At 43.5% G+C, this 23,701-nt stretch overlaps 1 protein-coding gene across 2 annotated transcripts in view; it reads left to right on the top strand.

Moving 5' to 3' along the window:
* The window catches only part of P2RX4 (purinergic receptor P2X 4), a 36,793-nt gene that overhangs the window by 7,948 nt on the left and 5,144 nt on the right, over positions 1-23,701 (top strand). Inside the window, exons 3-9 of one of the 2 annotated variants that reach the window (XM_083151372.1) lie at positions 6,227-6,298; positions 7,180-7,252; positions 17,039-17,135; positions 17,562-17,642; positions 18,019-18,160; positions 20,639-20,775; positions 22,820-22,913. In XM_083151372.1, coding sequence (XP_083007498.1) covers positions 6,227-6,298; positions 7,180-7,252; positions 17,039-17,135; positions 17,562-17,642; positions 18,019-18,160; positions 20,639-20,775; positions 22,820-22,913 — 696 coding nt within the window. The remainder of the gene's footprint in view (positions 1-6,226; positions 6,299-7,179; positions 7,253-17,038; positions 17,136-17,561; positions 17,643-18,018; positions 18,161-20,638; positions 20,776-22,819; positions 22,914-23,701) is intronic. The other variant, XM_083151373.1, reaches the window with a different exon arrangement.

The following is a 23,701-nucleotide window of genomic DNA, read 5'->3' as shown; positions in this document are numbered from 1 at the left end:
ATTCCAGTGCTTTGGGAGTTGAACCAATAATTTAAGTGGTTCAAAGGTACTTAAGAGGAAGCAGTATCTGAATCCCTTGGCTTTGACCTGTTTAATAAGAAACAAAGGTTGTCTGTTGGCTTTCCTTTTTCCCAACCACTAAATGACCAGTTTTCAACGGCATGGAAGCAGCTAGATAAGCGATTCCAGGTACCAAAATAATTTTTCTCCAGATATCCTTTCCCATCATCTGTGACAGGTAAGTGGGAGGCATCCAGTGGACGGTTCCTAGTGCAACTTCAGACTATAAACTGGGCACCATGCTCAATCTATGTATACTGCCACGGGAGCACAGCTCAGACCAGCACTAGTTAACGCTTGGTTATCAAGGCAGTAGTGTGTTGGGTGGAACTATCTAGATCAGATCATAGTCCTTGCCGAACACATGTGGGAGTGGCTCGCAAAGGTATCCACTCTTGTCTCTCCAATTCAGCTATAGCAGTTCACAGAGCTCTCTGGTTGTGCTCTTGGCAGGTGGATGCAGAGTCCAAACTGGTGGTTGAAGCTTCTTCTTTTTTCCTATTAAGGTTTTCAGTAATACATGTTGATTATACCGTGGATTAATAAGAACATTACTACTATTATTGTTTTATATGGTTTAGCATTGTGTAATAATTTAATAATTGATTGTTTTTAAATTTATACATTTTGAAAGATCACACACTATTTGCATTCTCCTATTATTGGTGAAATGACATCACCATTCCCGTACAATTTTTTTTCTTTTTCTTTTTTTATACATTTAACCTATTTAAGTCTATGGCAAATTGGTCCTCCCAGACACTGTGATCAAACCCCTGTCTTTTTTTTTCCTGAAAGGTTACAAGTTTCACATCCAAATCAGTTACAACAGAGCTGCCAATTTAGTTACAACAGATCTTGTCGGATTCAGTATGAAATCCCGGTGGTCGGGATCCCGGCGTTCAAAATCCCGACCGCCAAAATCCCGACAAGGGGGGGGGGACGTGGATCGCCCCCCCCTTGCGGGCTCGCTGCGCACGCCACGCAGCAAGCCCGGTGCCTCGCTACGCTCTGCACGCTAATTTATTCTCCCTCCAGGCGTGGACACCCACGGAGGGAGAAATTGTCGGGATTCTGAACGCCGGGATCTAAACTGCATCCCATCTTGTCAGCAGACAAGGCCACAGTACTTCAGGTGCTGATTTTAGTCTCTTCTGGTATCCGATGTCCTGGTCCCTTTTCCTCTACATCAGAGGTCTGGGATTCTACTTTTTGTCATGCCCAAATCAGACTATTCTGTCAGGCCCATTTTGATCCTGAAATCTTTAAAACCACATTTGATGTTTTATTGATTGAAATTGGAATTAATTCGATCAGTCATTGTGACCTAAGAACCAAAACCGTTATTAATACCTTTTAGACATCAAGGATGCATAAACATCCCAATTTGGGAATTGTATCAAGCATTACTGCGCTTTGGTTTGGTTTTGGGCACTGCGTTTGGTTACTTTTGTCTTCACAAAAGTCATGATTGTACACATGGGTCTGTGGGTATTACCATAGTTCTGTATTTAGATGAGGTATTGATCAATGCGTCATTGGAAACTCTTCTTTTGGAACATGCCTTTTGACATACAGGACTCTTAAACAGCATGGCTGGATAGTCCTATTTAAAAAAAAATACAAAATCCAACCTCTTATACCTTTTTGACATCGCAATTAATTACCTGGTACAAGCCGGTTCGACCCGGTAATTAGTGTAATGTGAAAGGTGTTATTGGGTCCCGCGAACGGGTAGCAACATGGCAATACGAACTGGTAAAAAAGAAGGGTTCTTACCAGTTCGTTGCTGTGCAATGTGAGCGGGTTAAACGGGTCGAGTGACCCATTTCCCATTCATACTATGGAGGAGGCAGCACTTACAGCTCTAAGTGCTGCCGACTACCTGCCGCGCCCTAGGATGACTTCAGCGAACCAGCAATAATGCCGGTTTGCTGAGGGGATGTGAACATACCAAAATGCATGGTCGCATCGGGACTAAACCGTTTCAAAGTCCTGGTGCGACCCTGCATTTGCGATGTGAAAGCAGTATAACGGTCTCAAAGACTTCAATTTATGGGTATGATCCAGGATACAAAATGACCGCTTTTGTGTTCCTGACAAGGTACACAAAATTTGACAAATGGTCCAGACAGTCCTCTGAACAAAGGTGTTGCTACGTCTTTGTTTTTGCCTGTTAGGTAATATGGTAGCTACCTTTTTTTGAAGCTCCACAATTAGCCGTTTCAACTCCCGCCCCTTTCAGTTTGATCTTTTGTACGGGTCCCGCCTACAACTGCATTCTGGCATTTTGTACGGGTCCCGCCTACAACTGGCTACAGACCAGCAGCCTCACAGCTGGCTCTTGATTCAGAGTTTGAAACTGAATAATACTGATGACCGATGCAAGCCTTGGAAAGGGTAACAGTGGTCCTAGACTCTCAGTTCTAAGGATGTTGGTCAGTCCAGGAAAGAATGTTGCCCTTAAATGTATTGGTTTTCAAGGCTGTGCACTTCTATCTGAACCAGTGTGAGACATGTCAGACAGCGCAATGATTATCACCAATATGAACAATATGACTGCGAAAGTTGCAAGGCTATGTGAGAATATCTCTAATTCTCAGGAGGGTCAAGAGGCAGAAAATGTATCCTGTCAGGAAGGAATGGACAACTGGGAAGTCGATTATCTCAGTCAGCAGCGCCTTCACCCCGCAGAATGGTGCTGCATTCAGACATAATCCAGGCTTTAGTTTATCGTTTAGTGGACCTCATGGTATTTCAATTAAACCATCAGCTACCAAGATGTGTCCAGGATATGAGATCCATCAGCTGGGGCAGTAGATGCGCTGATGTTACCCTGGCCCTAAAACCTAGTCTTATCTATTTCCTCCACTTCTGCTTCTTCTCTGTTCTCTAAAATGCATACAATGCAAATTAGTCAGTGTCCTTCTGTTAGCACCAGATTGGCCTCGGAGAGGTTGGTTGTCAGACCTTTGACTGTTGCTCGCAGATGAACGTGGACCCTGCCGCTTCATCTGGATATTCTGTAGCAGGGCATGTACCTGCACCACAACTTAACGCACTTGTGTTTTCACTGGGTGGATCCAGTCATTTCCACTATGCTTCGAATCAGGAAGCCTGTTACAGCTTGTCATTACCACAGCATTTGATGTTTTTATATGGCATAGTGTGAGTCCGGATTTCCTATCTATGGCTTTCAGCTTGTCTCAACCTGTTTTTGCAGACTGGTCTTCCAAGGTTCAGATCTCTGCCCTATAAATTTCCTTTCAGCACAGACTGGCTATCCTACCTGAAGTTCATTCCTTCCTTTGGGGTGGTACAACCACCTTTTTGTTCCACCCACGGCTCTGTTTGACCTGAATTTGGTGTTTGATGCTTCTACAATCTTCCAAGTTTGAACCGATATGGTAGAGGTGGATGTCCAGTATCTGTTTGGAAGATGATTCTCCTTCTAGCCCTAGCCTTGGCTCATCGTGTTTCAGAGTTGGAGGTATTGTCTTTCAAGCCCCTATACCTAATTTTTCAAGATGATGGTCGTATCCGCATTCCACATTCAGCTTATTGGTTTGCCTTCTTTGACTGAGGTGCCTGGAAAACTATCCACCTAGCTCTCGTTTTGGCCTTGAGCATCTATGTGGCACAGATCGCATCATTGCATAAATCTGATGTACTGTTTTTTGCGATAAAATGCCGTTTGAAGGGGTCGGGATGGTTATGGCTAGAGATCAGTCGGCGAGCATAATGTCAGCCACTGTAGACCTCCTCCATCTACTTTGGCGCACTTCATGGTGGTTACATCTTGGGTGGCATGCCAAGGTTCCTCTACCTTGCAATTATGCCCTTGCGGTTACTTGGTTTATAAAAATTGAATTTTTATTTTTTGATAAATTTTATAAGTTTGACAATTTCTGTTGCTTTAGCTTTGCTTTTGGCCGCCTTGTTTTGAAGGTTGCACCGAGCTCTCGCACTCGTGGGGGAACATCAGGTTGTCCCCAGTGCACTAGTCTCCAGTGTCCTTTAGATGAAAGGCTTACTGGTAAATCCTCTTTGAATACCCTTCACAGCACTGCTTCACCTGCCTGCTTGTATATAGTCTGTTATGTCTTTGTTCTTCTCTTTGCAGCCTTATGTTCTCCACTGACTTTTTTTTTTTTTAACACTCTCTGACCATAACTTTAAACTCCATGTTTTTGTGGCAACGATTGTGAAAACACACGGATCTGTTTGTACCCTGGACCTTGGAACCAGTGGCAAAAAAAATAAAACACTAATTGAATCCCCTAATAAGGTTTAATATATCTAAATGCAAATGTGATTTAAAGGAAAGTAAAGCCAGGTATTGTTATAAACCACAGTTATTTATAATGATGCATTTTCATGGTATGAGTTTAGGGGTTATTCAGACCTGATTGTCTATCTCCTAATTTGCAGAGAACTGCGATGATATAGCCACTGCAACACCAGAGTAAGATCCCACAATGTGAAAGGCTTGTGAAAAATAGATCAGGGAATAGCTGCAACTCCATTTGCAACTCACTCACTGTCAAATGGGTTTTCCACCCCCCAAATGCTGGCTTTCTGTCAATTCACTTGCGAACAGCATGCAATAAAGAAAGATGCTGTATTTTATTGCTTGATGGCCTTGTGCATTTGCAATACAACCCATACACATTTGCAGCCCAGCGATCAGGTCTGAGATAGCAGGTTTGAATACATGAGGGGACGCGCTGCTCCAGTTGTCCCCTGTAAGTCATCCGTGAGGTTGATGTGTTTGTAAGTACAGTCCAGACTTTTGCTCTCGGCAAAGTAAGCATTGAGGGATTTATATGGTCTAGGTAAGCACAACATAACGTTTGTGTTTCTTTTTTGTTAAGGAGGGAGGTTCTAAGAAAGGCTTTTCCAGGCTCATTTTCTTAAGGTTACTGAAAGGAAACTTTAATGGGTGTACTTGTATTTACTCATCTGTACGTGTTGACATTTGACATGGTTAGCTGCATATGTTAGTTTGCTGCTGTGTGTACAGGGTGTGCTGTCTAACTTATACGTGTGTGTGTGTATATGTAATGTCTGTGCTACACTGTGTAATGTGTGTATGTATATACAGTGTGTGTAATAAATATATATCAGTGACTCCCATACCCCCACCCCTCCCTGTAAATCTATCTGTGACCACACCCCTTCCCTTTCTTGTTCAGAACTTGTCTGCCAAACAAAGTCAATTCAAAATCCTATGCATTCGATTTGATCCCTATATGCGTCATCGAAATCTAATAGAAAAATAGACTGTGCCGATCTGTACAATTATAGACCAAATTGAATGTGTTTGCCTTGCTGTACGAGATTGAATAGCAAGGCTATCGCAGTGTGTACACCCTTTGTAAGAATAAAAATCTTCCCCATCTGCCACGCTCCTTCTCCTTACCGGCATCCCGATGGAGGGAATCCTGCCCCCCCTCCTATGTTGCCTGTAGTGTGCAGAAATGTTCCACATGTTTAAATATTATACCCCTTTCACATTGCCAAAATGACCATGGTCAACATTCATTGTGAAAGCAGCAAACCTTGAGCAACCCAGCAATTTGACCCAGGTTATAGAAGGGTTAAACCCGGGTCACCCTCTGCAATCCCCAGTTTGCGACGTGAAAAGATTATTATTATTATTATTATTACCAGTTATTTATATAGCATGCACATATTCCGCAGCGCTTTACAGAAAATATTGTAACATTCACATCAGTCCCTACCCCAGTGGAGCTTACAATCTATATTCCCTACCACATGTACACCAAACACAGACATTCTAGGCTTAATTTTTGTTTTTGGGTAACAATTAAACTACCAGTATATTTTTGGATTGTGGTAGGATTACCTGGAGGAAACCCCCGCAAGCACTATAACTGATTTCTGTGGTAAGTGATCAGCTGCCATTTGGCCACACTTAATGCTGCAGGGACACTTTGATGTGATCTGTAGCACCTAAACAGGTCTTTATTATTATTATTAACAAGTGAAAGGCATTTTCTTTTATGTTTCACTAGCAGTCTTTAAGATGTGTACATACTGTTAAGTGTCCTATAAATGCAGCTTATCATATCTCATATACAGTATGTGGGGCTAATTGCTTTATTTTTTTATTTTTCATTAAATACTATTATTTTGAACCTAGGAAGAAAATGCTGTCTTTGTGATGACAAATCTAATTTTGACACAAAACCAAACACAAGACCATTGTGCTGAGGTGAGGTTATATATATATCTGCATGCATCTTAGCTTGCTGCTCTTTGTCTCTAATACAACCTTGCATCTGCCACTCTTTAAACGGGAAAATCCACCTATGGTATGCATGTTGTTAGGGTGACCTACTTAGACTATAAATCCTACAGTATATGTGACCAAATGCTATATACACTGTTTAGTAGAGTCTATATAGATAATTCATCTTGGAAAAAAAAGTGATTTAAAAACATTGAAATGTATTGATGTTATGGTGCTCATACAATAGTGCATCGGATCGAAGCCCCTAGATCGGAAGTACTGCACCAAGGATTTGTTTGACCCGCAGCCCTTGCTGGGATCTCTTGCGATATATCTTATGCAAAAGGACCACTTATGATATATCACATGCGATCCAGCTGCCGAGTCACTTGCTGGGATATCACATATCGCATTCAATACCTCGTACAGTTGTTTGGGGCCATTATAGTTTCTTTTGGCTGAGACAGACTTTAGGGTGGCGCACTGGGGGGGCAGACTGTAGGTTGGCGTGCTGGAGGGCGGTAATGAGCAGCCGAGGAGAGGTACCATAGAAAGCGGGGAGCAGGTAAGACAGTGAGCTTTCCACCCCCCCATCCCGCCCATGAATGAACGCTGCCCCCCCCCTCCCTGGACACGGGGGGGGGGGGGGTGCAGGCCCGCCGCATTAACGCCCGCACCTCCCCTTCCCCCCTGGAGCCCGGGGGGTTTTGGTGCCCCGGGCGGAGGATAGAGGATTTGCCTGGGGGGAGGGGGGGAGGCTTGCACTGGTCCTGGCTGTAGGGTGGCACACTGGGGGACGGCTGTAGGGTGGCATATTGGTGCAGATGCAATGATCAGTGATTTCTTATTTACCATTTTTTCAGCTACCAGATACTTCCACAGTATGCACTTCAAGTCGTAACTGTACCTCCGGTTATGTGAGCAGCCACAGCAATGGTACAGTCTCCAGTTATTGTATACATACGCTTGCACAATTTATACTAGTCATTGTAATCATTTGTGATTTATTAACCGTTTCAAATTAATTTCAAGACATCTCTATATCACACACACATACACACATATATATGTGTGTGTGCGTTCGTTAATTGTTGTTGGGAGCCGATTAACCTTGCAGTATATTTCTGGAGCACCCGGCGTAATCCCAGGGAGCATATACAAACTCCCCAAGCTAGGTGATAGCTAGATAATGATTCATTGGTTAATTTGTGAGCACCTCTATTCATAAATGTCCACCCCCAATAATAATGACTGGCTTATGTTGTTCAGAGACTAGCAGCATTTGTATTCTCTGCAAACACTGCAGCAGAAAACACAGGTGTTGCACTAGACCTTCTTCTTTCCCCTTCATCACTGTCAGATTTAAAGGATTTATTATTCTGTCCTCTGTCAAGAAACATGGACCCTCAATCTAATTCACTCGTTCCCCACCGTCCTCAGACAGCGAGGATTCCTCCAGAATGTTGACTAGGGTAAGCGGCCAGCACGGGGGTTAAACGACGAGGATCACTTGTTTTTGGTGATCCCAGCCATTTAACCCCCTCGGCGGCCGCATTGAATACACCCCCATGAATGGGCCATGATAAATTCCTTTGGGAACTGGAATTGTTTATTTAAAACATGTGGTTGTCCTGTTCTTAAGTTGCCCACAAACTAGGGCAATATACATGCAATTTGGTCACTTTTTATGATATTGTGGTGATCACACATAAAAAGCGACAACATCTCACTTATTTGACAGCAGATGTAATGCGTGGTCCTGTCTGCATTGCATTGGAGCCTGCGAGACGCACTGCCAGCAGGAGAGATGTATCTAATTGCAGCCAGGCAGGCTTGGCTAGGATAGCATGATATAGATCAGGGCTGGGCAACACCGGCCCTCCAGATGTTAATGAACTACACATCCCAGGATGCTTTACATTAGTTTTGCTATGTGGCTATGCTGAAACTGATGCAAGGCATGCTGGGATGTGTAGTTCATCAACATCTGGAGGGCCGGTGTTGCCCAGCCCTGTTATAGATGATATGCAAAAGGACCGCATGCTATCCTGCCAGCCAGGAAGGTTCTTGGCGACTCAATTGGTGATCACAGGCGACTTCTCCACTCTACTTGTGTTCAGATAACAGTTCTTTGCACTGACATATTGCTGTAATGATGGTGATCTTCATATACGTCTCCCATGGGGCCATAAATAATACATATTATTCAATCTAACTCTGTGCACAAGTGTGATGATCTGTACTTCAGTAGTGTTCGTGCAGAATTGCTATACGTCCTGCTTTTGCTGGAACTTGAGCAGAATTGGGGATTCCTTTTCTGGGGTGTGGTATAACACACCGACAGTCAGGATCCTGGGACAGTTGGTAGGTCTAATAAAGAGAAGGAAGCAGTGCGGGTGTATGTTGAGCTAATGAAGGGAGGGAGTGAGGGAGGAGAGGTGAAGGGCTGATGGAGATAGGGAGTGAGCGAGGGAGAGAAGTGCAGGGTTACAGAGGGATAGAGGGCAGGCAAGGTACAGGTGTTTAGTAAAGTAAGAAGGATCAAGAGTAGTAGAGATTATGTGAAACATTAAGGAAAGGTGAAATCAAACCAACATGGGGAAGAGGTAGATGGAAGCAGGGGATATAGAATTAAAAAATATATATATTTTGGGAGGAGGCGTGGCCAAGTCTGGATTTGGCCACTTCCCTGGAATAAGTCACGCCCGGGTCGAGCATCCCTGGAGTTCATCCCTGGTCATGACGAGGGTTGAACAGCTACAATTTGAACGGGTAACCTCAGTCGAGCGCCCAAGGTCCTGTTCACAGTATGTAGGAGGCAGTGCTGTCGGCTCCAAACGCTGCCTCTGACGTGCTGCTGCTCAGCCCCATCCCGTGTGACATAGCTGACCCAGCAATAAGCCAGGTTGAACGCAGACTGCAAATGCCGGGTCACTCCTGGGACATGAACCTGTGTCCTAATCCCTGGTGCGACCCATCATTTGCAGTCTGAAAGGGGGCATTTCTTTTTTTTTGGGGGGGGGGGATAACATTTATTTGGTTTCATAAAATATATATACATTTCAGAAAGATGTTACAAAACTAGATAAAAAGATAATACCTGTATAGTATAGCGTTTACAAATTCACAAAGGAAACAGGATCACAGCTATACAAAGAAAATCAATAAAACTGTAAAGACCATAAACTAGTTATCCTTACATATAAACATAGAATCGTAGAAAAAGAGCGAGACAAAATAAAAACGTAACAAAGGACAAATGATTAGAAGCGTAGGTGAAAGAATAGGGAAACAAGAGAATGAGAAAGGGGTAATGGATAAGTTAGGTTAGGGTAAAAAGGCAAGAGACGATAGGTAGTGGAATGGTCGATGGCCGTCAGAGCAATAAAAAGGAGACCTAGATATTATGGGGTAGTCAATGGAGCCTCCGCTTGCAAATGGTCAGTCCATGGCGACCAAATCTTAATAAATTTGGAGGGAGTGTCATGAAGAATAGAGGTGTTTTTTTTTTTTTTTCAACCCTATAGGTACCCCAGATAGCATTGATCATGGCAGTTATAGAAGGAGGTAGGGGACATTTCCATTGGACAGCAATATGGCATTTAGCCGCACTTAGAATGTGATTAACTAGTTTTTGAGTTATGGGTGAAATGCGAGGTAGGGGCCTAAATAATATGGAATAAAAATGAGATGAAGGCATTTGTTCACCAATGATCGATTTTATTCAGGTTGTGAACCTCTTGCCAGAAGGGCTGAACAAGTGGACAGGACCACCAAACATGCAGAAAAGCTGGTCTCCGGCTACATTGTCTCCGGCAAAGATCAGAGGGGGTATATAGCGTGTAACCTTGAAGGGACCATGTACCAGTGGAAGTATATTTTGTATGCGTTTTCTTTAGTACACACTGATCTAGAACACTTGGCAATATCTAGTTTAATTTTGGTCCAATTTCCCTCTCCCATGCTAGTTCATTAGTTTTCTTTAGCGGCTGGTTATAGGATAAGAGTATTTGGTAGATGGTGTAGTTGAGAGTTTGGTATATGAGAGTGTCGGCAGAGGGATTCAATTGGTGAGAAGTAGAAGGAGGGGGTTGGCCGTGTGAGTTATAGAAATGACGGAGCTGTAGGTATTGGTAAAAAACATGATGACGGAGGGAAAATCTGGATTGTAGAGAAGTAAAGTCAGGGAAAGACGAAGAGGGCAATATCTAGCGGGAAGAGAACATTGTGTCTGGTCCAATGTAAAAAGGATATATGATCCATCCCTGGTGTAAAGGTGGGGTTATTCCAAATAGGAGTCAGTAAGGGGTGAAGAGAGGGTACTTGTGGAGTATCACGGCTCCCACGACCTTCATCGTATGCTGATTGTATGCTAAAAATCGCATCGCATGCGATGCGATGCGATCGCACCCGATTTTGCACTGAAATGCATCAGAATGCATTGAAATGTGTATTAAACTTGTGAAATGCCCCCAAATGCCATTTTTCATAGTGCACCAACCCCACTATCAACGTGAACCCGAAGCGTGGCGAGCGCAGCGGTACGCGTCCTACGACCTTTTCATACCCCCAGTATCCACGTCGGCGTGGAGTTGAGAATAGAATAGTGTGGCGAGCGCAGCGAGCCACCGAGCCCGAAGCGTGGCGAGCGGCCGCGGATACCTTCACAGCTATACGCGTCCCCTCGCGGGCTTCACAGGTATCCGCTGCGCTCGCCACGCTTCGGGCTCGGTGGCTCGCTGCGCTCGCCACACTATTCTATTCTCAACTCCACGCCGACGTGGATAGCGGGGGTATGAAAAGGTCGTAGGACGCGTACCGCCGCCCCTCGTGGGCTCACTGCGCTCGCCACGCTTCGGGTTGACGTTGATAGTGGGGGTGGTGCACTATGAAAAATGGCATTTGGGGGCATTTCACTACTTTAATACACATTTCAATGCATTCTGATGCATTTCAGTGCAAAATCGGGTGCCATCGCATCGGATGCCATCGCTAAAATGCTCAAAAATCGGTAAAACATCGAATCGCATCGTATGCCACTACATATGGCATGCGATGGCATACGATTTTTGAGCAAAAATGCTCAAAAATCGGTAAAACATGGCATTGCATCGTATGCCATCGTATGCCACTACATATGGCATACGATGCCATACGATGGGAGCCGTGATACTCCACAAGTACCGAAGAGAGCATAGATTATATTATTTGATGCTAAAATTCCAAATCTGTGAGGAGTCGGGTTGTTGGAAGAAGTATAGAGGAGACAAGATGGTCCGAGGGGGGAATCCAAAGTAGAGTATATAAGGAGTAGTATGCTATACGAACGGTTTCTATAGATGTCACACTCTGTGGCTAGAGATGGACAGCACAATAGTATTTAATAAAGTCTGGGAGTCCAAGACCACCCATGGTATGATGTTTTTGAAGCAGGCACATCCTAACTCTAGGTTTCTTCCAAGTCCATATAAAGGTATTGACTTCTCCCCTGGAGTTGTTTTATAGTTTAAAGGTGCCCATACGCGGTACAATGGTGCTGTGCGATGTGCGCTCCCGTGGGCATTCCATCGCACAGCACATAAAGGGGGAGATGCACTTATATTCTATGTGATATATATTTTTTTTTCCGTAATATTTTCACATTATAGATTTCAGCTCCACCGTATGCTCTTTTGTGTGTGCTTCCGCCCTGTATGAGCGGTAAGGCACTGTATGTGCGATGAGGAGGTGTCTCAGGCATCTTCATCTTCTGCGCATGTGCCCACTGTTTAATTTTCATGTCATGAGCACTTTACTTGTCCGGAAGCCAGTGGGGATCGCCTGTCTGGCAGGCTCTGGCACGAACATAACACATTCTACTGTGCACCAGGGGTATGCTATATATGATTGGCATAAGTGCACATCCCGGCATAAGAAGAACCCCTTAATGATTCCTTTAATATGGACCTCAGCTAGCTTATTCCCTGTGCTCTAACGCCCTCTCTGTAGTAAAGCAGGGTGTACAAGTTCGCCACCTCAAGCTTGCAAATTTGAACAGCCTACTTTACTACAGCACGGGTATTAGAGCATGTAGTGTTCATTCTAGCACCCGCCAGCTTTGAAAACCCATATATTTCCTCTTCCCTGCCTGAGGTGTCACCGTCTGCTGTAGTGCTTCTAGCACATTGTGGTCTGTATATCAGCACTGATATGCTAACCAGACATGTGCTAGAAACACCACAGCAGACAGCGACACCCCAGGCAGGGAACAGGAACTGCATTTGTTTTCAAAGCTGGTGGGTGCTAGAATGAACACTAAGCATAGGGAATAGGAGGGACCGCAATGCAGTTCAATGGGAAGTGCGCCAGTAAACCTTCAGGAGGGGAAGAATAGAGAATATGCGACCAGCGGAACGGCGCCGATAAGTGGCTGAAAGCGCTGCGGAGAAGGTTAGAGATTCCGTCCCAAAGTCTGTCCAGCCGATGCTTTTAGTACAAGATTGCATCTTATAGTACAAAAAGTACTGTGCTGTAGCACATTGTATGCTTTTGTACTAGATGCTATGTAATCTAGTATATGACCCTCAAAGCCCATACAAAGCAGAGTTTGCTGAATAAAAGGCCAAGCCACACTATCGAAGGCATTCTCTGCGTTGAGGGCCAACACCAGAGTCAACAAAGATTTCTTGTATTCCAGATATCAGATCAATAAGGCGTCTGGTATAATCTGAAGTTTGTAAATTTTGGAATGAAGCCCACCAGATCCAGGTGGATCAAAGTTGACGAGAGGAGCTAAATGATTATCTAAGACTTTAGCAAACAACTTTAGATCAGTATGTAATAAAGAAATAGGCCTATAATTACCCATTTCAGTTGGGTTTCTAGCAGGCTTAGGGATAATGTTAGCTTCGGTGGTGGCGGAGTCAATCGGCTTTCCTTGTAAAGGAGCCCATACACGGTCCGTTGTGTATGGCTCCGTTCTGTACTATGTGATGCGCGCTCCCGCGCATCACATAGTACGGTACAAAAAGTATGTGCTGCACATACTTTTTGTACTTGGGAAACATCGTATCGCATGCACACTGCATGCACTAGGGATGCGATCCGATACGATGTGTACTGTATAAGTACAGAACGGAGCTTTAAAACGGACCGTGTATGGGCTCCTTAGGATTGAGCTAAAAAAAGTTGTAAGCATAGGTAACACAGCTGTGGAGAATTTTTTTATAGTAGAGGCTAGTGAAGCTGTCCGGACCAGGGGCTATGGAACGACGATATGTTTTAATGGTATCTAAGCGTTCTTCATTTGAGATCAGTGAGTTGAGAGCAGTAGCTTGAGTAGGGGTGAGTTTAGGGAGGTGACATGAAGCTAGTAATTGCAAATTGTCTCCAGGTCAGTGAGGGATGAAGGTTCATTGGATGCAAGATTATAAAGGGATTCATAGAGTGAAATTGTTTGCCCATTAATTTGGGGTCATGAGTAGTGGAGCCATCTGAGCATTTAAGATTATGGATGAGAGTCTGAGTACGTTTAGCTCACAACTGGCTAGCTAATAAAAAGTTGGCCTTATTAGATTTTGTTCATAAAATCTTTGTTTGGCTGATAAGAGCTTGGGAAGCCTTGTTAGAGAGAATTTGTTATAATTGGCCTTTAATTTACAGAATATTAAGATACAGTAAGTGCGCCATTTAGGGAAGTGTTGGTGTAATCTATGTATGCGTGTTAGGGTAGCTTTGGAAAGGGGGCTTTATTAATGACTGCACATGATGTGGCAGCAATGAATAAGCTGCCAGGTAAATTAGTTTCTGGAACAAAAGTAATTTTGGCACCTGAAAACTATTTGCAGTAGTACAAGAACAATGATGTACAAACCATTTATTTTGTTTGATGCAGAGATGAGCGAGGGCTAGACCAGTAACTAGATGATGAACCAATTCTGGAACCGATGTCCTGTTCTATAGACATAGATATATGTATGGATAAGTCAGAAATTGTTAATTAAAATAGGACCTCTTTAATGAGACCTAATTGGCTGTATATGGATTATGTGATTAGTTTGGTGAATGTGTGGGCCCTATTTTAACTTTTAAAAAGTATGAAGGGCAACATTAGAACAACTGTCCACCACATAACTGACCCTTAATACCCCTTTCACACCAGAAATGCAGAGACAAACCTGGGAATTACATTCCCGGGACAAGCAGGGACATTCCCGGGTTGGGACCTTTTCACACCAGAAAAGTCCCTGCATTTTCTGGCGTGGGGCGGAGGTGGGCAGTAGGTGGTGAGAATACTCACTCCGGTTGCTTGTCCTCTGTGCAGGCCAAGGATCCACACAGGCGGGGGCGCAAATGATGGGACAGGAGGCGGATGAAGATGACGCAGCTCTCCGTGCCCTCACTGCCACCGGAGAGCTGCGTCCTCATCATCCACCGTCTGTCCCTTCATTTGCGCCCGCCGCCTGCGTGGATTCCCGGACAGACAGGATTATTTTATACTAAAAGAAAAGTCAATGTGAGCAATGCTGGCATTTTTAGTGGATATTTTAAGGATCTCTCACAGTAACGGTGCCACTCAAAGCGATACAGTTGAAACCAAAATTAGACCAGCAACAACATATCGAGGGTACTACCACAATGGCCAGACATTATCAAACTTGGAAGGCCATTTTCTCTTCTGATACAGGGGGTACTCAATTAGTCACTTTTCAACTTTTTTTTTCAATTTGCACTATTTGCGGAAAACATGTGGATCAGCGAAATTGCTGGACTTTTTACCCATTTTTAGTAATTTTTTGCTCATGCCTTTTTCTCCACTCGAAAAAAAAATATGAAAAGGCATGGGTGAAAAATAACTAAACCGGGCAAAAACTCCCGCAATTGAATACAAAAGCGAATTGAATACCCCTTACTGTAAGTTTATGTAACATTAATTAATGCTGCATAGGTTCGGATAGGGGGGAGAGAATCAGATGTCATCCAGCCACAAACAATACAGACCTGGGCCAATATTAAAGGCTGTATTCAACTGCATGGCAAGTGCAGGTCAGCGTACTCTGTTTTGGTTATGCAGTGCTTCCGCCATCCGCCCTGTTCGCCGCCAGCCCTCCATCTCACCTTATTCAACTCGTCAGGGGCTCGCTGCGAAACTGTTCTAATCCGGTGCACACAGCAGCAGGGGGGCGGTGGCAGGGAGGGGGAGCGGCCGGCGCAGACAATCCAGCAGTAGCTCAGTTACCGCAGACCTCCAGCTCCTTCTCTCGGCAGCCCCAGCGCTGACATCTAATCACCTGAAGCAGCAAGCAAACACTGCTTGCTCCTGAACTGCTAAGTGCAGTGATTGTAGTAGATGTCAGCGCTGGGGCTGCGAAGACCATGAGCTGGAGGTCAGGTTAACCCCCTGGCAGTGAGCATGTTAACCCCCTTGCAGTGAGCATGTCAATCAATTGCAACATGGAGGGAAAAAAAAAATTATGTGGTGCTTGTAAAGAAATAAAATAATCAAGATACTTCAAATAATAAATAAATTGACTTGTAGACACCCAAAAAAATTACAATTCGCCTAAAAAAGATGTAGAGAGCAAAACGGCGAACTTATACCCCCCCAAAAAGAGTGAACACCGTTCTCCATTTTAGCATTGAATACACTTTTGGTGAACTATGCTAAATTTCCCATAGAAAAAGCAAATCGCAGCGAAAAAACTGAACAGGCCGACGTACGCTGTTCACTTTTGGCGAACAGGGAGCGTTGAATACAGCGAACATCATTTTTGGCAAAATAATGGAGAATGAATGAACTACCCTAAAAGGTTATTCACCTATAGACCTAAAAAAGCATTGAGGTTTTCCTCCAAGGCATTAACCCCTTGAGTGGTATGCCCGGAAATTTCTGGGCATACCACCAATATAGAAAGGTGTGCACCACTGGCGCAGCTCCTCTGGAGCACACACACACCCTCCCCCCAGCTATGACCCGCCCGCCAGCCGCCGTCACTCATTTTACGTCGGCGGCAGGCTCGGGTATGGTCGGTGCGGCTCGGGGGGACTCGGGAGCGTTCAGGCACCGGAGTCCTCCCGAGCCGCGAACATCCCCCAGCCTGCCGCCAACGTCACTGCTGAATGTGACAGGCGGCATAGGCTGGGGTGAGAGCAGCAGCAGGGAAGCTCCGGCGTACTAACGCCGGAGCGGAGGCGAGGGAGGCGGGGCGGCTTCCAGATTTCTGTGGTGGGTTTTGCTGGGGAAGGACAAACCTGCCCCAGCAAAACCCACCACTCAAGGGGTTAATAAAGGTAATGTAATAGCAGTAATACGTATAGTGGTGTCCACCCTTGTCCAAAAAGAGGCCAATAAAGTATATATCCACAGAAGCTGCCAGAATTAAGGGCAATATTTTATATAATCTATTACAGGTTAAGTATCCCTTATCCAAATATCAGTTATCCAAATTATTCCTAAAACCATAGTTTCCAGATTGTACTCCTGTTTTGAAAAAACTTGCTTCATTCACAAATACAAAATATGTGTTTATACAACATAAATGCAAGATTCCTCGAATACAAAAATATTCTGAAATATAGAAGAATCCGTTCATTATCAAAAATACTTCTGGTCCTGAGCATTATCCTGAGATGAGGGATACTCAACCGGTACTACATTAGCTGATTAAATTAAAATCACTGATTGTGTGCCAGATACTAGAATGTAGACGTCCTATATTGGGTCTTCTGTTTTCTACTTCACAGGAGTACAGACCGGAAAATGTGTGGATTATAATGATACAGTGAAAACATGTGAAGTATTTGCATGGTGTCCAGTGGAAAATGACCTGAATGTTCCAAAGTGAGTGCTGATATTGACTGGTGACTTGCCATAATTAAAATGTTTACATTGGGCCTTATGCAGATCTGATCGCAGTACAAATTTGTTTGGAAAATGGGCAAAACCATGTGCACTGCAGGTGGGGCAGATGTAACATGTATAGAGAGAGTTAGATTTGGGCGAGTTATTTTGTTTCTGTGCAGGGCAAATTCTGGCTGCATTATTTTTACACTGCAATTTAGATTTCCGTTTCAGCACACCCCACCCAAATTTGACTCTCTCTGCACATGTTACATCTGCCCCACCTGCAGTGCACATGGTTTTGCCCATTTTCCAAAAAAATTTGTACTAAGCTCAGATCTGAATAAGGCCCTGTGTCATCCCATGTGGTGTTGTGTTGTGCTTTTATGTATTCGGGTTTGTAATTTTATTTTTGTCTCATTTCAGTCCTGCTTTTCTCAAGGGTGCTGAAAATTTTACTGTTCTTGTAAAAAATAATATCTGGTACCCTAAATTTAACTTCACCAAGTAAGTGACTCATTTTACTTGCCATTTAAAGAAAAAGAAGTAACGGGTTCTGTAAGAGAGGCTTGAAGTTTATAAGGACTAGTGATTTTCTGTAAATGATACGGGTATTAGAAGTTACTGTCCCATTTCCCCACAGAATGCATGTTGTGTAGGCCATGTGCGTTTTACTGTATGTCTGTATCTTGTATAATGGCATTTCTAACAACCAGAATAACTTGCTGTAGGGAGTGTATTATTGCACACTTCATCATGGAATAGAAATCCTCTTGTATTCACCAAGGTTCCCATGATCACTGAAGTAATGATCTGACTGCTAATGATTTTACTTATGTTTTCACCGGAGTTTATACCTCCTATTAAATTGATTATTTTCTAGGAGGAACATTTTGCCAAATATAAGTGCTGAGTACCTGAAAACCTGCGTGTATGATCGTGTAAGGGATCCCTTCTGTCCTATATTCCGGCTGGGCAGCATAGTAGCAGAGGCTGGAGAATCTTTTCAGAATATGGCTATACAGGTGATAAAGAGGAGCATGTCTAAATGTATATTCGATAAGTGGTGAAGGGAAAAGTCTCATGATGTTGGATGAGTATCTAGATGGAGCGGGCCTGATTCCAAGTCACTAGCGCCGTCCTCTCAGCCAAGGACTATGCGGATCAGTGCAGCCGGTTCTGAACTTGTAGCTAAATGGGTGTTATTGAGATTTGTGCTATAGGTGAGGACTTGGATTTGTAGGTTTTTGTGAAGCGAGCAGATGCAACGATCCATATGACTTCAGATAAAACTTCTGCAAAATGAGTAGATCTGTGCAATTCTAGTGTATGTTTAACTTCTAAAGCTATGGAAACACTGGACAGATGTATTAAGCTTTAAAAATAGATAAACCAGAGAGCGATAAAGAATGATAAACGTCCAGCCAATCCGCTCTTAACTATTATGTTATAGGCTGTGAAAAGTGACAGGAGCTGATTGGACGATGTTTATCACCCACTTATGTGTATCTTTTTTTAGGCTTAATACATCTGCCCCCCATATCATGGATGCTCCGATCTGATGGAATGGAGCGATTTATCAGATCTGTGCGCATCTCCTTTACATTGAGCAATTTCTTGAATGAATATATATATTTACAATCCAGGAAATTGCACCACATTTATTTACATTATCATTCATTTTAAACAAACACATTCCTTAGCAGTCATAAGCTATTTGCTCCTGCATAGGAAGCATGCAAATTCTAGCTATATGAAATTACTACACTACATAACTCTGCCTAATAGTAATGGTTTTGAACTAACAATTCTACATAATCCGAATCTGCGCACTTGTGTTTGTCCATCTACACCTGCTTCTCACACTACTTACCCTAAAGCCCCCCATACACGGTCCGTTTAACAGATCCGTTCTGTGCTGAAACATCGTATCGGATCGCATCCCTAGTGCATGCAGTGTGCATGCACTGCGATCCGATACGATGTTTACCTAGTACAAAAAGTATTTGCAGCACATACTTTTTGTACCGTACTATGTGATGCGCGGGAGTGCGCATCGCATAGTACAAAACGGAGCCGCAGAGCGTGTATGGGCTCGTTAACTCTGCATTTTTCTTTTCTATATTTTGACACTATTTTTCTGAACTATACTGTGGTACCAGAGCCATGGTTCCTCAATCCTGTGCTATACCTATTTACTCTGCATGCTCTCTGCCCCCTAGCCAGGGGGTGTTGTGGCATGGGCCACAGCGCAGGGCTGATAGGGTTCAAGGGTGGAGGAGGAGGATAGGAGGGAGAGGACTGCTTTGTCCGCTCTATCTACCTGCTGCCTCATGTCCTGAACCTCCCTGCCATCCTCACTTCTTGCCTTCAGGTCTCCTTACCTGCACCTCGTGTCACCTGTCTGTCTCCCCCTCCTAGATTGTAAGCTCCTTAGAGCAGGGTCCTCTTCCCTCCTGTTCTCACAGCACTCTTCTTGCATTTCAACTACAGCTCTCTTACTTACCTACAATCTATACCTGCATCTATTCTCACTCACTTCCTTATATCTCGGCTGTATTGTGTACTAAGAATTGTGCTTTAATTGTGTTCTGTCTAGTTCTGTGGACCCTGCACTGTTCTAGTGTGTTCTATATGTACAGTACTGGCTGGTGCAATCACCATGTGGCGCAGCTGAATGGCTGTCTGGGTGCTGCACAGCTCGGTAATTATGTGTTCCCCACGTTCGTGTCCCTTATTAGAATGCATCTTGTGCATATCTGTATGTGTGATTATATATTTGTACTGCCATTGTTACTTGTTCCTTGTACTGATAACCCTTTGTATTACAGTATGTGCATTGTTATTTTTAATGTCTGTAAAGCACCTTGAGTCCTGTTGGAGAAAGTGCGCTATATAAATAAAATGACTTACTGTGCAGGAGCAAGTAGCTCTATCAGTAATCCTGGGTATCTCCCAGAGTTACGCCTCTGAATGGGAGGCCCGAAATGATGTAGCATCAGCAGCACGCTCTATTGTACTCCAGATCTAAAGCATTTGGAGTGTTTATCGGCTCCTGCATACACTCTATCCAATTGTAGAGTCAATTATCTGCTGATGGCCCTGATAATTGGATATTGGGGGGTAAATTTATGAAAATGGGATGTTGCCCATTGCAGCCAATCAGATTCTATGTAATATCTTCTAGAAGGTGTTAAATAAATAAGTAGAATCTGAGTGGTTGCTATGGGCAACATCGATTTCCAATAGAACTCCCATTTTTGTACCCCTGTGTACCTAGCAATAAGCCTGTACACACAGAGCGTGTTTAACAATGTCGTGATTTTTTGTTTCCTTTTCTTTTTTCCCCCTTGGCACAGAACAACTATGTAGAAATACTGTAGGTGCAATGTCCTCTTGCTCTTGGCAAGACGCCTGTATGTGGGGACTGCCTCACACAAGCGGCTTTCTAAATAAAGCATTAAATCTCTGTGCTCAGTGTTTTGTATTTGTTTGTTTTCAAGGGAGGAGTTATGGGAATCCAAATTAGTTGGAACTGTGACCTGGACAAAAGTCATCTATATTGTGTTCCAAAGTACTCCTTTCGGCGATTGGACAGCAGAGAATTGGACCACAACGTGTCTCCCGGGTATAATTTCAGGTAACAAATGTTAAGCCAACCAGGATACCGTACAGGATACATCATTGGTCTGCACACTTATTGAGGTGTTTTCATTACGTTTGTTTAAAGGGAAGGTAATTTGTTAGCAGTGCTTATACAATATATCCAGGTAAATGTGTCTACTTTTCATAATTACAGGCATTAATTTGTACTTAGGTAGGGTTTTTTTTTTTAAATATAAATGTTATTGGTGAGATGTCATGAATACAGAGAAAAGGCACCATAAGAACCCTACACAGAGGTTTCAGGGGATTTAGGTAGTTGTATATTACTTTAAGTAGAGATTCATTTTGCTGCTCTGCCATGAACAGTTTCAAACTCTAAACCCTGCAGTCGGTGTTAGTGATGCTGTAATTAAACCCAGGGGCGAATTTAGGGGTCAGGCCACCCCTAGGCACAACATTTTTGTGTCCCCCCCCCCCCCTATTTTAATGTAATCATGTATATACATTGTTATTTATATATTTCATTAAAATGTAACTCTAGCCCACCTTAATATTTTTTTAAGCACTCTGGGCTGCTCACTGTACAGATGACCCGGAGGGAGGCACTTATTATTACAGTGATTAGCAGTGTCTCCGTCAGTCTCTCTCACACTGTGACTGACTGAGTGCAGGGAGGATCTGCGCGCCGCTCAGCTGCTGGATACGCAGCCAATAGACTGTGTGTGTGTAGAGTAGCCAATGGGCGGGCGCCGGCAGCAGTGAGCCTGAGCCATTTCCGGATACACAGGGGGACCGTCGGACCCAGCCACTAAGCAGTGATGTAATGTGCATGGCAGAGTGGGTGGGCAGTGGCGGGTGACGAGCGGCGCTGCCGCCAACATATGATAATTCATGTCTGCGGCGGCTTTCCTCACTCGCCGCTGCCCACCCGCTGTGCCATGCTGCTATGCAGAATGACAGCCTGCCTGCCGCCCTTAAATGGTGCCGCCCTGAGGCCGGTGCCTCACAGGCCTAGGCACAAATCCGGCCCTGATTAAACCTAGTTGTTTTCAGGGTTGTATATTGATCAATGCATTTAAGCCTGCAGCCCCCTTCACGGGACCCCACTTTTCTGCAGGTCCTAACACTATCACTCAAACTGGCTACAATACACATAGCTATCATATCAATGCTTGATTCCAGGCATGCTATCTGGTCTAAGGCTCACAGCAGGTCAATTCATGAACCAAATCTCCACTATTTATTATCAGTTAATTTAGTGCGTGCAGAGCCCCTACAATGTCTATATATATATATATATATATATATATATATATATATATATATATATATATATATATATATATATATATATATATATATATATATATAATTATATTCTCTTCTTTGTTGTATATTTGCAATGTGTACAAATGTATGTGTTAGCAAATTTACCAATGTGAATAATTGATGTATAACTGGAAATCATGGAGGGGAATACATACAGCAGTAGTATAAACCTTTGGAATGTGGTACATACTGTAGGTAATATCTATAGTTCATGTGTCTGGAAGCAGTCGGCTTAGTGGGGTCAGTAACGGAGGGCCTGATTACATTTTCATAAAATGACACTCCCGGAGGCAGACTGCTGGGGGCCATCCAGCACAGGGTAAGACCCTCCCTGCGATGTAAATGCAAGATTCGTCACTAAAGCGTAAGTGCTTCACTGTACAGCAAATCGGTCCCACATCACTGGTAGCCCCCTGGCTGCGATGCCAGACACAGGCCACTTTTTCCTCGGCTGCGTGTGACGTTATCGCCGGGGCAATCAATTTGGCCCCTGACTCCAGCACCCAAATTACCCAGTGCCGGCACGTATTGTGTAATATGCTTTGGGTGCCTCAGGCACCTGATGCATAACCGACTATAGGGAGCAGAGCATCCTCGATAACTGTAGATCTGGGACCTCATCGCCCAGGAGAAAAAGTTACATTGCATTGGGCTAATAGGATAACCCTGTTAAAATGTAAAGCTGTTCAGGTGATACGTGTGAGTGAAATAGGGGTTATCCTGTAACTTATTTGACACCTACATTTTAGGTTTGCTAAATATTACAAGGATTCTAACAATGTGGAATCAAGAACACTCATGAAAGTCTATGGAATCCGCTTTGACATCCTGGTGTTTGGAACTGTAAGTCCAAAATGTTTTGATTTATAATCTACTATTGTCAATCACAATGAATATAAAGGGCTAATCTAAAAACACAACTGAAAAATATGCTTTGTTTTGACCTTCATTATTACAGAAGATGAACCTTTTAATTTACAGTAAATGATCTCTTCCTGAAAATGGTGCTGTGGGTTTTATATTCGGGCCAGGGAGTTTGCCAGATTGTTGGATGCTGAATACTCTGTACTTTTAATACTGTGATGCCGCGGTTCCCAAACACTCTTTAATCACAGTGACCCTAGATTATCAGCATTGTTTTCACGCCACCCCTAGGATAAAAGTTTTTACTTAAATACAAATATAAATGTTGCTGCCTGTCACCCTTGGGTTCAGTTAGGTGTCTGTGTACAGTTGTTGTGCTTTGGGAATGTCTACGAACACTATTTGGGAACAACTACGGTCAGTTAGTACCATATCTAAAGCTTGGGGTGTTGGGATCTTGAGTGTGTAGATTTCATTACTTTTTACATCCTAGTACAGGTTGAGTATCCCGTATCCGAGTATCCTTTATCCGAATTATTCCGAAAACCATACATTCCAGAAAGTGGAAAAAAAAAATATTTTTTGCTAAAAACTCACTGGGGACATTTGTAACAGCACTACTGGTGACATGATATGTTACTGGCACTATATATGTACAATAAAATGATTGCTTGCCATTCAAATTCAATATCTGAAATAGTACACAAATTTTGTTTTATGTTTTGAAACCTTGTTTTTTGAACAAATAAAATATATTTGTGTGTATT

Source organism: Crinia signifera, chromosome 1, assembly GCF_055691185.1.
Source record: "Crinia signifera chromosome 1, ASM5569118v1, whole genome shotgun sequence".
In the NCBI taxonomy this organism is placed as follows: domain Eukaryota; kingdom Metazoa; phylum Chordata; class Amphibia; order Anura; family Myobatrachidae; genus Crinia; species Crinia signifera.
Note: the sequence above shows the minus strand (reverse complement) of the source record. Positions and strands in the feature narration are given on the sequence as shown.